The 13,222-nt window shown below is 45.2% G+C and overlaps 1 protein-coding gene across 1 annotated transcript in view; it reads right to left on the reverse strand.

Annotated features, from left to right (window-relative positions):
• LOC135390808 (glutamate receptor ionotropic, NMDA 3B-like) overlaps positions 1 to 13,222 on the reverse strand; it is a 34,308-nt gene that overhangs the window by 6,605 nt on the left and 14,481 nt on the right. The window contains exons 2-3 of the mRNA XM_064620728.1: positions 6,977 to 7,392; positions 4,844 to 5,083 (exon numbers count right to left, since the gene is read on the reverse strand). Of these exons, the coding sequence (XP_064476798.1) occupies positions 4,844 to 5,083; positions 6,977 to 7,392 (656 nt within the window). The remainder of the gene's footprint in view (positions 1 to 4,843; positions 5,084 to 6,976; positions 7,393 to 13,222) is intronic.

Here is a 13,222-nt window from a genome sequence, read left to right on the forward strand (position 1 = left end):
GATAGACGATTTTACAAAGATGCGCGCGCCACCAAGCGCGCGGCGCAAAGCAGCATGGGAACTTTGGGGGACACTGCTCTGTCGTCTGCTTCGGTTATGGCTTACCCCGGCTGACGCTGCTGCTACGCACACCAGGAATGTTCTGCCACAGGTGGCGCTTGCTTTTCTAAAATGGTCTATTACCTCAGTTGCACCTCAGCGTGAACACAGCACGAGTCGAAAAAGCGTGCAAGCAACTGAGCCAACCAAAGACGATTCGTTTTCATCGCCTCCTGATGCACTTCTCTCCCACGGGCACTTTTTGTGCCCTCGAACTTTGTACAGTTTTGTATTGTACATCACCGAAGAGACGGCGATAATAATACCCGCTCTGGGTTCAGCTATTCAGCCCTGCGACCCTTTCACAACGAAAAAAATAAATAAAATAAAATAAAAAAATAACAAAATCATCCGCTTTCCCGACGAATGTTATGCGTTATATCGTACTTGTTTTCGTTCTATGAGGTACTCGGAAGGTTTATTAGGAGCTGTGTTTGTTCGGCTGCACCGGATACGGGCGGACGTTAATTACCGCAGTTGTTCGGGAAATGATACGGAAACTGAGTTTCCTTCTTACCGGAAATAGCCGCGGTTGAATTAAAAGTGCGTTCCAGTATCGGAAATCGAACTGACGGGAGCATTCATGGGCACTGTGGGGAAGCGTCGATGTTTCGTAAACAAAAGCATCCGTGCAATATTCTGCGATTCTGGTTCGATATTCGTCATCCGTCGTGGGATCATGAAGATATACGCCTTGTTCTGATTATGCAAGCACCACACCTCCATTAGGTAGCAGTCGATATACTCGAAAGGAACAGATGAGGTATTCTATGACGGACTTAACTTACTTAGTCCGGCCTCTTTTCGGAATTTTCGGCGATCTTTTTATTTTCGGACGCATCGGTCAGCCGGTCTTCGTTATAGCAGCGAAAAGTATTTCCCCAACAGAGTATGTACTCGAAAGCACTTTCCGTCCACCCCTATGCACTTGAAGCTCTTTCAAAGTGCCTCCTTCTACGTATCACAACGCACCTGCCACCACAGCTATGTACTTGAAATCACCTGCAGCCATCCCTACGTATTTACTTGGAGTATGCTAACGACACCTCTGCACTTCAACTTTCAATACGATCTATGACTCCCAGGTTAGCATACCGTCTTCATAATCCACCTTAGAGGCAAGACACGAGTGTCAATGTGTCAAGCGTCGTCTCGTCGCTACCAAAGGACTGAAAGGCAGAAAATAAGTGTCGACAAGAAGAAGAAGAAAAAAAAATACATATTTTCGTTTGTTTTCTTTCACAAACATCCTTTTGTGGTTTGTGGTGCATCTATATATGTAGTCCTAAATCCGTAGCCAAAAAGTAGTTTTGTTAACTGTCGAAGTGTCGGTACTCAGTTTTACTATGTGGGTATCTTAGTGAGCAAGAGGCTCGCTAAAATTTCAGGGTACAGAGGGCCATCAAAAAAAAAAGAAAGAAAAAGAAAATCAGATTAAGACGTCTGATGAAAGTGTGTGTGTCGTTTTACCGAATAGCGCGAAAGGTTTTGATGTGTGCAATTTGTCTCCCAGAAGAAAAAAAAAATCCCATAAACATGGCTCCTCGCTTTCACCCTTAACTCGCCACTCCGGGTATAACGAGGAGGAGAAGGTATGATGCCACGCCACCGATGACGTTGCAAGGAGAACTCGTTCTGATTCGCCGGTCAGTGGGGGTCAGCGCCTTGTCCCTTTGCCGCCGTAAACCAGTTTTGCCACTTCGCCGAATCATGACCGAGCCAGGAGCAATGCTTTTTCAGAACCCCGAACAGCCGAGTAGCAGACGACAGCGGAGTAGCAGACGACAGCGGAGAAGCAGACAACATTTCTCGCAAGGAGCAATGCTTTTTCAGAACCCCGAATAGCCGAGTAGCAGACGACAGCGGTGTAGCAGACGACAGCGGAGAAGCAGACAACATTTCTCTGGACCAATCAGCGAGCGTGGTCCTTGTAGCGTCAGCGCGAGGTCCCAGACAGATCGCAGGATGGTACTGCTCTCCACCGCCGTTGTACACGGTCGCGTTTTGCGGCGTACTTTAAATTCAATTCCTGCGATAATTATGACTCTGTGGTGTGAATTACTTCGCATGGCGCATCTTACTGGGCTACCTAACAGTTTTATAGGACGAAAACAGGGTGACAGAAAATTACTTCTGTGCTACTTTAAACGAATCCTTCAGCCACGATAAATCGCAATGGCAATAAAGGAACGGATCACAAAAGCTGCGAGGGATCTCGTTTCCTCGCCGTCTCTTATAGGTCCTCCGTCCTCCGTCCGTTCCAAAATCGATGAGGCGTGTCTGTTTTTGAGGTTCGTTGCCGGAAGGTATCGCTTTTGAAGCTATGGGTCTATATACGGTCAACCTCCGTGTAAGTCTATCCGCGGCTTTAGGGTCACGTGATCGCAAGACCGTGTTTGCGGTACGCGGAAATTGCGCAACCAACCACAGCGACGATTGTAAACAATGAAAATTAAACGATTTCGCGGAACATTAAATCGCTTTAAATAAAGGTTTAATAGCGTTTCAAAAAGGTTTTCGCCGAAAGATGCAGCTTTTTTTTAATGTGTTGTTTGTGATGGTTCTTAGAATTGTCTTAAGAATAATAGACCCCATATCAAGATAGACTTTTCGTGTGCGACGCACGCGAATCGCGGCTGTGTGTGTGTTGGAACTCTCAATCTCGCTCGTCGCCATTTTTTTGTTCCCCACTCTCTTTCTCTTTTCTCCACAATATCTTCTATATAGAGAAAAAATAAATAAATGAAAGGATTAAGGAAGGAATAAATAATAAGGAAGATGACACACACACACGTTTTAGAGACCACTTCGTTGAATGACATCTTTCGTTTAGAGAAGCCGCTCGACAATCAATACTACCTCGCTTTCTTCCGTTTTTTTTTCTATTTTTTTTTCTCAAGAGGTATAATTCTCTTACCAACTTGTAGATTATTGTTTTCACGGATAGTGCCTTCCTTAATTTACCAAATCCCTGCGCCACTTTTAAGCCGGCGTGAGCGGGATAATTTTGTTATCGGCAAAATAAATCATTGGAACCCACACGATTCGCGCAGGGAGACGTCAGTGTGACGACATTGTGACGACACGAGGGCGTTTCCTTGGCGCCAAGCTTCGTCAGCAGCGTAGAGAATACGTGAGGAGGAAATGAGGGAAAGGAAACGCTGACACGTGACCATCCTGGCGTGAACGTCACGCGCGCTGATGAGGAGATTCTCCCTCTTGCTCGTCCACGTGAGTCTCAAGGTAAAATGTGCGTAACTCTGGAAATACGTCGATTTTCTTCCTCCGATACTCCTCCAGGCATGTTTACCTCAATAGACCTCTCCCTGTTTGTAAACAAATGACGTCATAGTGTTCGACAGCGCCACCAGTTTGGTAGTGTCGAACTACGGTCGAAGCTAGGGGTGGTGAATAAGGTCACGCCCGAAAGCCACGGTCTTGAGGGGATTACGATAGTGCCTGAAAGGGACGCGACCTTCGGTTCTACTTTTCTTTCAATAGGAGGCAGCGAACAAGTGGCCATTCGTGGAACCCGGCCCTCCCCTTCCGATTTGTTTCGGTTTCAGTCTGTCTACCAACGTCACGATGACGTTTCTCGGGTAGAGGTCAATTGGCACCAGTGGCATGCGCTCGTTGGTGGTAGCCAAGGTCGTGCTGTATACTGGAAGGTGCTGGGTTCGAATCCTATACCACCGGCTGTGCTGTCTGAGGTTCTCCCTGGGTTTTTCCCATCTTTGCAGACTAATGTCGGCATAGTTTCCCCCTGAAGTCTGCCCAGGACGCACACTAACCGCCTCCTGTCCCCCCACTATTTCCTGCTGTACTCTCTCCATCTGTCCTCGTCTGTACGCCGCTCATAGCCACAGTTGCTTCGCTGCGCTAACACGGAATCAAATACAGCGAACCCTCGTTATTATGACCGTGGTCGTTCCCGAAAATTTTGGTCATGATGCGGAGTTGTCATATTAACGGGGAGGGGGGTGGGATTTGCAGAGGTTTCACGGCATTGTTCCCCGAAGAGTATGGTCGTAAAGCGCGTATGTCAGATTATCGGGGGTCATATTAACGAGGGTTATTATGACCGTGGTCGTTCCCGAAAATTTTGGTCATAATGCGGAATTGTCATATTAACGGGGGGGGGGGATTTGCAGAGGTTTCACAGCATTGTTCCCCAAGAGTATGGTCGTAAAGCGCGTATGTCAGATTATCGGGGGTCATATTACCGAGGGTTATTATGACCGTGGTCGTTCCCGAAAATTTTGGTCATGATGCGGAATTGTCATATTAACGGGGGGGGATATGCAGAGGTTTCACGGCATTGTTCCCCAAAGAGTATGGTCGTAAAGCGCGTATGTCAGATTATCGGGGGGCCATATTAACGAGGGTTATTATGACCGTGGTCGTTCCCGAAAATTTTGGTCATGATGCGGAATTGTCATATTAACGGGGGGATATGCAGAGGTTTCACGGCATTGTTCCCCAAAGAGTATGGTCGTAAAGCGCGTATGTCAGATTATCAGGGGTCATATTAACGAGGGTTATTATGACCGTGGTCGTTCCCGAAAATTTTGGTCATGATGCGGAATTGTCATATTAACGGGGGGGATATGCAGAGGTTTCACGGCATTGTTCCCCGAAGAGTATGGTCGTAAAGCGCGTATGTCAGATTATCGGGGGTCATATTCACGAGGGTTCACTGTAAAAACTTCACTACAAGTCTATTGAGAGCTGACGAAATGCTTACTGAAAGAACCTCTTGGAGAAGGCCTTTCTTCGAGGTGTGGGTGGATCCCAGCAGGAAGGTTTCGATGTGTCCGTTGTAGCGTTCCTTAGTGCTACGGGCCATTCGACGGGGCCCCAGCGATGCACAGCATCTAATACGAGTCCCGCCAGCCATCGGGAGGATTCCTGGCGCTCCGTGGCACTCATTTCACGAAGCCGCAGCCGAAGAAGCCCCGGAGGTAGAAAGAACGTGCCGTCCGCCCTAATATAACGGGGGAATATCGAGGTATTAGGCGTTGGACAAGATTTCCAAGTCGGACAAGCCACAGGAAAAAAATAAATACAGTCAAACTCCTTTATAGCGAACACCGTTTTAACGAAAATACCACTACAGCAAATTTTTTTGCGGTCCCTTTGGAGCCTTATAGGTCCAATAATGGACATCCTTTTTAACGAAAATACCTTTACTGCAACTTTTTTTTTTTTTTTTTTTTTTGCTGTCCCCTGAGTTTCGTTGTAAAGGAGTTTGACTGTAAATAAAAAGGACAGGAACCGTTTTGAGGAATATATACCATTGGAATACTATTTTGTTAGGATTGATCACTTCATTGCAATCGAGGCAGTTATAATTGAATTGGGTAGTTACTGCACTCTTAAAAATGAACTTCGCCGCACAGCACGCTCCTAGCCAAGCATCACCTCGAATGATATTGTTATCTGCACCGATTTGCTGAAAACGGGAGGCGTACGCATTTTTTTGGTGACAATTATGAACAGCATAAGTGTCACAAAAAAGGCGTACGCTTCACGTTTTGAACAAATCAGGGCAGATAACGATATCATTCGAGATTATGGTTGGCTAGGTGCGTGCTATGTAGTGAAGTTCATTTCTAAGAGTGTGGAATAGAGTACTATTGGGAACTTTTATTTATTTATTTATTTGGAACCATATTGTGAAGAGGAAAGGTGCAACCGAGTAAGGCGGTAGAAAAGAGTTTAATGATAGAATGAATGAAAAAAAGAAGAAAAAAAAAACTGCGACTGCGAGGCATGCGCATGACATGTGCATCCTGCTTTGAAATCATGTTCAACTTTCTTTGAATTAGCTCTCACCCGAAAGGAATAGAGAACACTACGCAGAATACTATTTAATAAATATTTTGAAGAATACCGTTCATTGCAAAAAATACACTTGTATTGAAGTCGAACACTGCTGCAAATAACGTGGATACTGCTGCATAGAAATAAGGAGTGTTTCCTGTGCCTACAATACACACCTACTGTGCCTACAATACACAATTCAGAATTCTATTTACAATCGCCCGAGAACAATTGAACTGAGACAAAATACGGCCCTATAGGACACAATACAATTCGAAGCCACTTGCAACAACATATTATGTAAAATCCAGCTTTATCGGACTATGGTCGTGTTCAACCCAATTCCAGATTTATCAGAGTCCGGAATGGAATTGGAATTGGATTGGAATGGAATTGGAATGGAATGGCGGAAACTGTCCTGGGAATGGAATGGGAATGGAATTAGGCATTTTTTTTTTTCAGGCGGAATCGAATTGGAATGTAATGGTCTGTGTGCCACACGGTCAAGGGCGATGGTTTGGTTTAATTTTAAGGAGAAATAAAATTGAGATTCTGGCTTCACTAGTGTGAGACCCACAACTCCACATCACTTGCCAATGAAGAGGAGGAGGAAAGGAGGAGGGCGAAATAACCTTGTCTTTGTGCTTTGTCCGTGCTGGGTAATGTCAATCTCCTCTAATAGCACTGCTGTATAGCTAGTACGGTTACCGGTCCTAATTCTTTTATTGGTGGAATTAAAGGAATGGAATGGGGTTGCCAAGCCATTCCGGGAGCGGGAACTGACCATACCTTTTCATTCCGAGGAATTGAAAGGAATGGAGTTGGAATGGAATGGGTGATCCCATTCCGCAACCCTGGTAGGGAAAACGGGAGGCGTACGCCTTTGCTGTGACACTTGCGCTGTTCATAAATTGTCACAAAAAAAGGCGTACACCTCCCGTTTTGAACAAATCAGGGCAGATACAATGACATCATTCGAAATGATGGTTGGCTAGGAGCGTGCTATGCGGTGAAGTTCATTTTTAAGAGTGTAGGAGGCGTTGGTCGTACCCACCCCATGATCTCATCCAAGGAGCTCCCTTCCACCACAGCCGTCGGGGGCTCCACGATGAGCCAGGCGTGCTCGCCCCGTAGCAGACCCAACTTCGCCGCCGCCTCCAGGACTTCCACTGCACGTTGAGGGCCGCAAAATAGGACGACCACCCTGGCGGGACTGGCCAGCAGAGGTTGTCCCACGTCGTGCAACAAAGGTCTACCAGAAGGCGGGAGCGCGACCCGTACCATGGGCCGCCATGGGGTCTCGCGCGTCCTGGACACCAAGTCTTGAGCCAGGGCAGTGGACGCGGCAGACTCCTCGGCGACCAGAGCGAATTCGTACCACCGGTTGGCGGACAGAAGGGCGAATAGGGCGTCGGTCAAGTGCCGTAGTCCGGGGTCTAAGTTCAGGTACAACTCCGACGTACCGACCTCCTGCGTATTAACATGTAGTTCCATCACCAACGGTTTATCTGTGACTCCTATAGACACTTCTAAGAGATTATACCTTCTTTATGATATGATGTGATTTGTAGAAGAAAAAAAAACGGAGATGTTAGTCCCGCGCCACTGGGGACTGGCTACTCCAGGACGCGTAATTCGGAAAGGGAAAAGGAAACTACACAAATCTATACACTTTGAAACGGAATGGATGAAAACATCACCACGAAACTTGGCATCAAAAGCAACAGGGTAGGAGAGTTCACGTGCGAAATCTCAATGCAAAAAAAAAAAAAAAGACCTTCCTATGAAGAACCTACCTTCTTATACCTACCTATCTACCTACCTTCTTAAGATCTATACATCCTTCATAGCAGGCCTTAATCTAAGCTATGCCAGCTGACGCCTTACTAACCTTATAGTATGTCTTTCGTCGGTGTCCATCTTTTTGTTTTATCGTGTTTTGATTGATTGATTGATTGATTATTTATCGTGTTTTAAATTTATTGTTCATTATCATTTCTTTGCTGTAGATTGTTTGTATGGTGCACCATCAGGGAGGCCCTTTGGCCGTTCGTGGGCACCTGAAAAATACAAATAAAATAACGAAATAAAAAATAACTTTATCGTACCTATTTTTACCTTACCTATACTCTCGTCGTACATAAACACTAAGAAAAATTAGTAATTTCGGTATTTTGAGGGTCTAGATTCCTCAACCATAAGTCTCGAAATTATGGTTGCATGAAGTCTTACACAACTTTAAGGACTATTTGCTGTGTTAGGGATCAGGGGAATAAAATGGGAGTAACTACACTCGCGAGGACCAGTAGTTCCTCCCAAATCTACTCCCTTCTTTTCTTACAGCTTCATCCCAATTATCTATTAATATTATTAGTTTTGATATCTGTCCCTGTATGAACAGGCGCATGAACAGTTGATATCCCCAGATTATTTCACTCGAATAAGTCTTTTTCTTCTCTTATTCATAATAACACTATTCTAGAGCACTAAAACACTTTTCTTCCGTTATTCATAATACCAGCGTTATTTAAAGTACAGTATAAATCTATCGAGCATACATCACAAAAAACAATTGCGGGTAAGGGAAAAAAACAACGATAACGAACATTGATTTAATTTAGCGCCCGAAAGAAGCATAAAGAAAAAAGAGGAGCGGAAGTCCGCCAATTAAGCCCCCTAACGACGTTTCATCCACATTGTATGTAGTATACTCTCATTGGGACACAAAAGAGGAACAGTGCCTGAAAAGCAGCGCCCCATGCGACCGCTCTCTCAGTCAGCGCGGCTCTTAAATAACAGCCGTCAGCGCTGCCACTACATTCTCATCTCGTATAGCTGGTCATTTTCAGCCGCCATGTTGGTTAAGCGATGGAAAGAGACAGATTACAGCCTCGGACAGTGCGACTTGCCAGTGCTGCCCCCTCAGGGTAGTAATTTCCCCCCACTTCGCGTGTTCCTTAGTTGCGTCTGCGCTGAAACACCGTTTCCTTACGCAAAAGCATACACACACACACACACACACACACACACTCATGTCAGGGAAATAACGCAGACACACTTAAAGAGAAAGAAGATTCAGAAGGAGCGAGCCCCGAACATTTTACTTCCCTCTCAAAACGTCAAGACGTTCCATTGTTACTCCCTCCAGACTTTGCTTCAACTCTGACTGGCATATTTCTTTTTTTTTTCTCTTTCTTTTTTCACCTTCTGTGCTTGTCCTTTCACTCCCTTCCCCCTTTCTTTTTATCTTCTTCTTCTTCTTCTTTGCGAGGATATGCGCAACGCTACTACGACGATTTTTCGGAAGAATAACCCACCAAGAGCACACGAGCGGAAAGCCGAGAAAGCTTGGCCGGGATTGGCCTTCCACAACTTTCTTTTGTTCGACTGATTTGTTTTTTGTTTTTTTTTTTTGACGCCGTATAGCAGAACAAGGAATGACGCCATTACTTTTGATCTGCCTCTTGATTGGTTTTACTCGGCCCGTCTCTCCCCATTCGTTCTCTCCTCCTTTCCTTCCACGCGTTCCCCGATCCGATGCTCGTTTGTATCAAATGTGCGGTTGTCCTTATACTGAATGGTTTATCCAGTCATCGAGTACTTTCGCCTGGCGTTCTGCTATAACAGCTAGTCGGAGCTTTTTCTCGTTATCAATCTCAGAAAGTATTCTTCTTTTTTTTTTTTTTTTTGTACGGCATCCCACTCTTGTCATTCCAAAAATTTGTCATCCAAAAATTGTAGGTCGTGTCAAACACAGGGTTCCACATTTCTGTAAAGGTAACTTCGCCGCAATAGTAGTCTTGACGTGGCAGAGTATGATTTACAGGACGTGACCAAGCGCAGAATTCGCGTTCCGTTGAAGTACGATTCATAGAACAATTCATACAACTCAAAAATACTCACACTTACATATATATTGTTGTTATTATTATCATTTTTTACAACTGGGTATTGTAGGGAGATCAAGCGCCTTTCTCTCAAGCCCTGCTCACAACATTTCACATTCACTTTTCGAGTTTCGACATCCACTTTAATAGTAATACAAGATTGACTAACGTTGCGCAAAGCCAGAAATTGTAATTTTGATAAAATATTTAATGACACTGTATCTGAATCAATTATCGTCCCCCTTCCTCTCTATTCGAAAAAAAAAAAAAAACACGATACGGATCACACTTCATTCGGAGCCAACAAGCGCTATGCTACGTATTTTCCTAGGTCCGTTCATGCAATACCAGAAGCCAAACAAATTCCATGTAGGGTTATCGTTAATTAAAAGCAAGATATATAAAGACATTAATTGGCGAATTAATTAATTAACGTGAACGTAAACAAACTTCCATGCCGTCAACACCACCTGAAGCGGCGTATAGTAACAGCGCAGACGACACGATTCGCAGACGACACGCGAAAAGCGTGTCGTCCGCGTCTGTGGAATGCGCCGCTTCTGGAAAATTCGAGCACGGCGAGCGTGGCAGCGAACGTTCCCATTCGGACGTTCGCTCGCGCCAAATTTTCTGGGATGCAATCGCTCTGCCTATGCGATTGCCCTAGTTTTCTCGATCAATGCAGAGTTTGGCGAGGGGGGGCGGAAATGTAGCTTTTCTTCTCCGATGCGGGGGACGGGGGGGGGGGAAGGGGGCCATTCTGTTCTGCGCGTGGCTTTGGGGGTGTCGAGGAGCGCGGGCGACCGTAGACTCTCTCTAGCGGCCAAATCGATAATGCGGCACAACTGGGATTTTGCGGGACGGACCGCCGAGAGGGTTCCTGCCTCGAGGAATAGCGGCGGCAGGCGACCTCCAGAAGGACGGGACGAAGGAAGATACGGCTTCCGATGCAGGTGGTTCCGTAAGAGAGGTGCTTACAGCGTCACAAAGGAGGCTGTTTGTTGGTGGCGCTTACTCTGTAATAGGATGCGTGTGGTACAGACTCGCTTGTCGCCGTCGAATTAGACGTACGTGCAAGAAACGACGGTCTGTTTCGTGATAGTTATTGGGACGGATCTTATAAAGTTTGTGAGTGAAGTTTGTCAGTGAAAATTGTCATTGAGAAGTTTGGAACTGACGGCTGATACTTTTTAAGGTTATGAGAGATATCCTTGTCCCCATTTTTTTTTCATCAGTGATGACGTCACCTATATTTTATCACTGAAAAAACAGGTTTATTACTGAACAGAAATGACTCATGTTCATGTTAGTTTGCCTTGTAACATGACTGCCACTTCCAACATATCATCTTGTCACGTTTTGCTTTCATCAAAAGCGAGGCCCATTATTCGACACAATGATACTGCATAATGTATAAACCCCGAGACTAGGGAACACGAAGGGACAGACACAACACGAAGTCTCAAGTCGAAGTCTCAGTCAGTTTGAGACTTCGTGTTGTGTCTGTCCCTTCGTGTTCCCTAGTCTCGGGGTTTTTACATTATGCATCATCTTCACCAGCTCGCTTGCTTCCTAGCCATTTTTTCATTGACAATGATACTATTTCAGTTAATTAATTTTATCCGATTTAAATCGCCCTGTTGGACGAATGTATCAAATATTTTACATATTACCACATCAAATATATTAATGCGCAATCTCTTCCTCCTTTGTCTGCCTGATATTTGCGGTGGAGCATGGTTAAATGTACAACTATCACACCAGTTTCTTATAAATCTCCTGTTGGATCACAGCGGCGTCTGCCGATAGAAGACTGCAGAGCCCAAATCTCGTATCAACGCAGAGCCCTCCTTCTTGACCTCCATTGAGATTAGGAAAGAAGCGAATACCAGCCCGCCATACAAAGCGAAGAAGCCATGATGCAACTAGTCTTCGCCGAGAGCGGCTCGTGCACTTGGAAGGCTTCCAAGATTGCCACAATATGCTACACTACCAAGATTCCACCACTGTGTTGCAGTATAGATCGTCGAGGCGAATGCGTCAGTCACGGGGTCCTGTCTTGCTGGACGAGCTCATTATTAAATTTCTCCTCTTTTCGAGCTACTTCAAAGAAACACTGTAAAGGGAGGAAACAAAATTACCGAGAAAAATGGCGTCGTATTTTGGGTTTTATCGTTGGTTTGCTTTAGCGTGTATATAAAGCCGTTTTATTGGTTCAACAAGAGAATAGAAAGTTGCCTTGTTTTTGGCGGGGCCTCTTTCCGACGTATTAGCTGTCATATGCAGGGGCTTGCTCGCCGATGAGAAAATGTGGCGGGGATACAGCAAAAGATAGAAAGAGTTTACTGCGAAATGAATTTATTCAGTCGTCTCTGCGATGCAACAGACCGTCGTCTGCTTCGTGCTCAACGCAGACGACACGTCGAAGCAGACGACATTTCCTCGTCCATATTAGGGAGTTTTAGAATAAGGCGCGTGAGAATAGGGGACACAGAACGCAAGTGCTATAACGCTTGAAGTAATGAAGCTAAATAATGAATGCTATGTGACTAATTAATGCTAAGTTTATTAATATTATTATACTAACTAATTATTGTCAGTGTCAGGTGACTAGAATGGGGAGTTATCGCTGGGCTATACCTACAAGGTTACTTGCAGGCTATACTTTTTTCCCACTTTATCCTTTCTCTTCCCACTCTTTCTTTTTCCACGGGTTTCCGGGTAGAATTTTCAGGCAGATAGAGACACAATTCCTCTCGAAGTCGGCCCAGGACACCTACTACCCCCTCTCTCTCTTACACACACACTCATTCCTCCTGTCCACGCCTGTACCACGCACATGGCAACAGTTGCACCGCGGCGGTGCTAACAGAGAATGATACTGAGCACGGGCACACAAGATATATATATACGTATTTCGAAGGGACCCAGAAGACTTTTTTTTTTTTTTTTTTTGCGAAGCTTACAGTCCAAAACCTTGAACTGTGAGAAGATCCGTTCCTACTTCCGTGCTGTTCTATCATCACCAACACTGTCACGTCCTTAATAAAAGTTTAGGCGGACATTATTCTCTAGGCTGTGCTAGACTCCCCAATTCTCCTTCCCAGCTAATCCCGGCCAAATCCCTTTCTGCCTTCCTAATCCCCCAGCGAGCGTTCACAATTCTAAGTGCTTCTTATGTGAGTCCAGATAATCGTTTCCGTCTGACACCACACGCGCCACGGCGATGTTTCGCTATTTCGCGTGTTGCACTTTATTAATACTGATGTAAAAATCCTAAAAGCACAAAAGAGCCTGTTTGCTGATGGAATACTATGTATAGTCGAAGCAAACTGGTGTAAGAATAACTGAAACTGGAGTTCGAGAATTTTTGTGTTACTCCGCCGATATAACTTCTAAACAGCGGTGTCTGC

The sequence above is a fragment of the Ornithodoros turicata genome, chromosome 4 (assembly GCF_037126465.1).
Source record: "Ornithodoros turicata isolate Travis chromosome 4, ASM3712646v1, whole genome shotgun sequence".
NCBI classification, from domain to species: Eukaryota; Metazoa; Arthropoda; class Arachnida; order Ixodida; family Argasidae; genus Ornithodoros; species Ornithodoros turicata.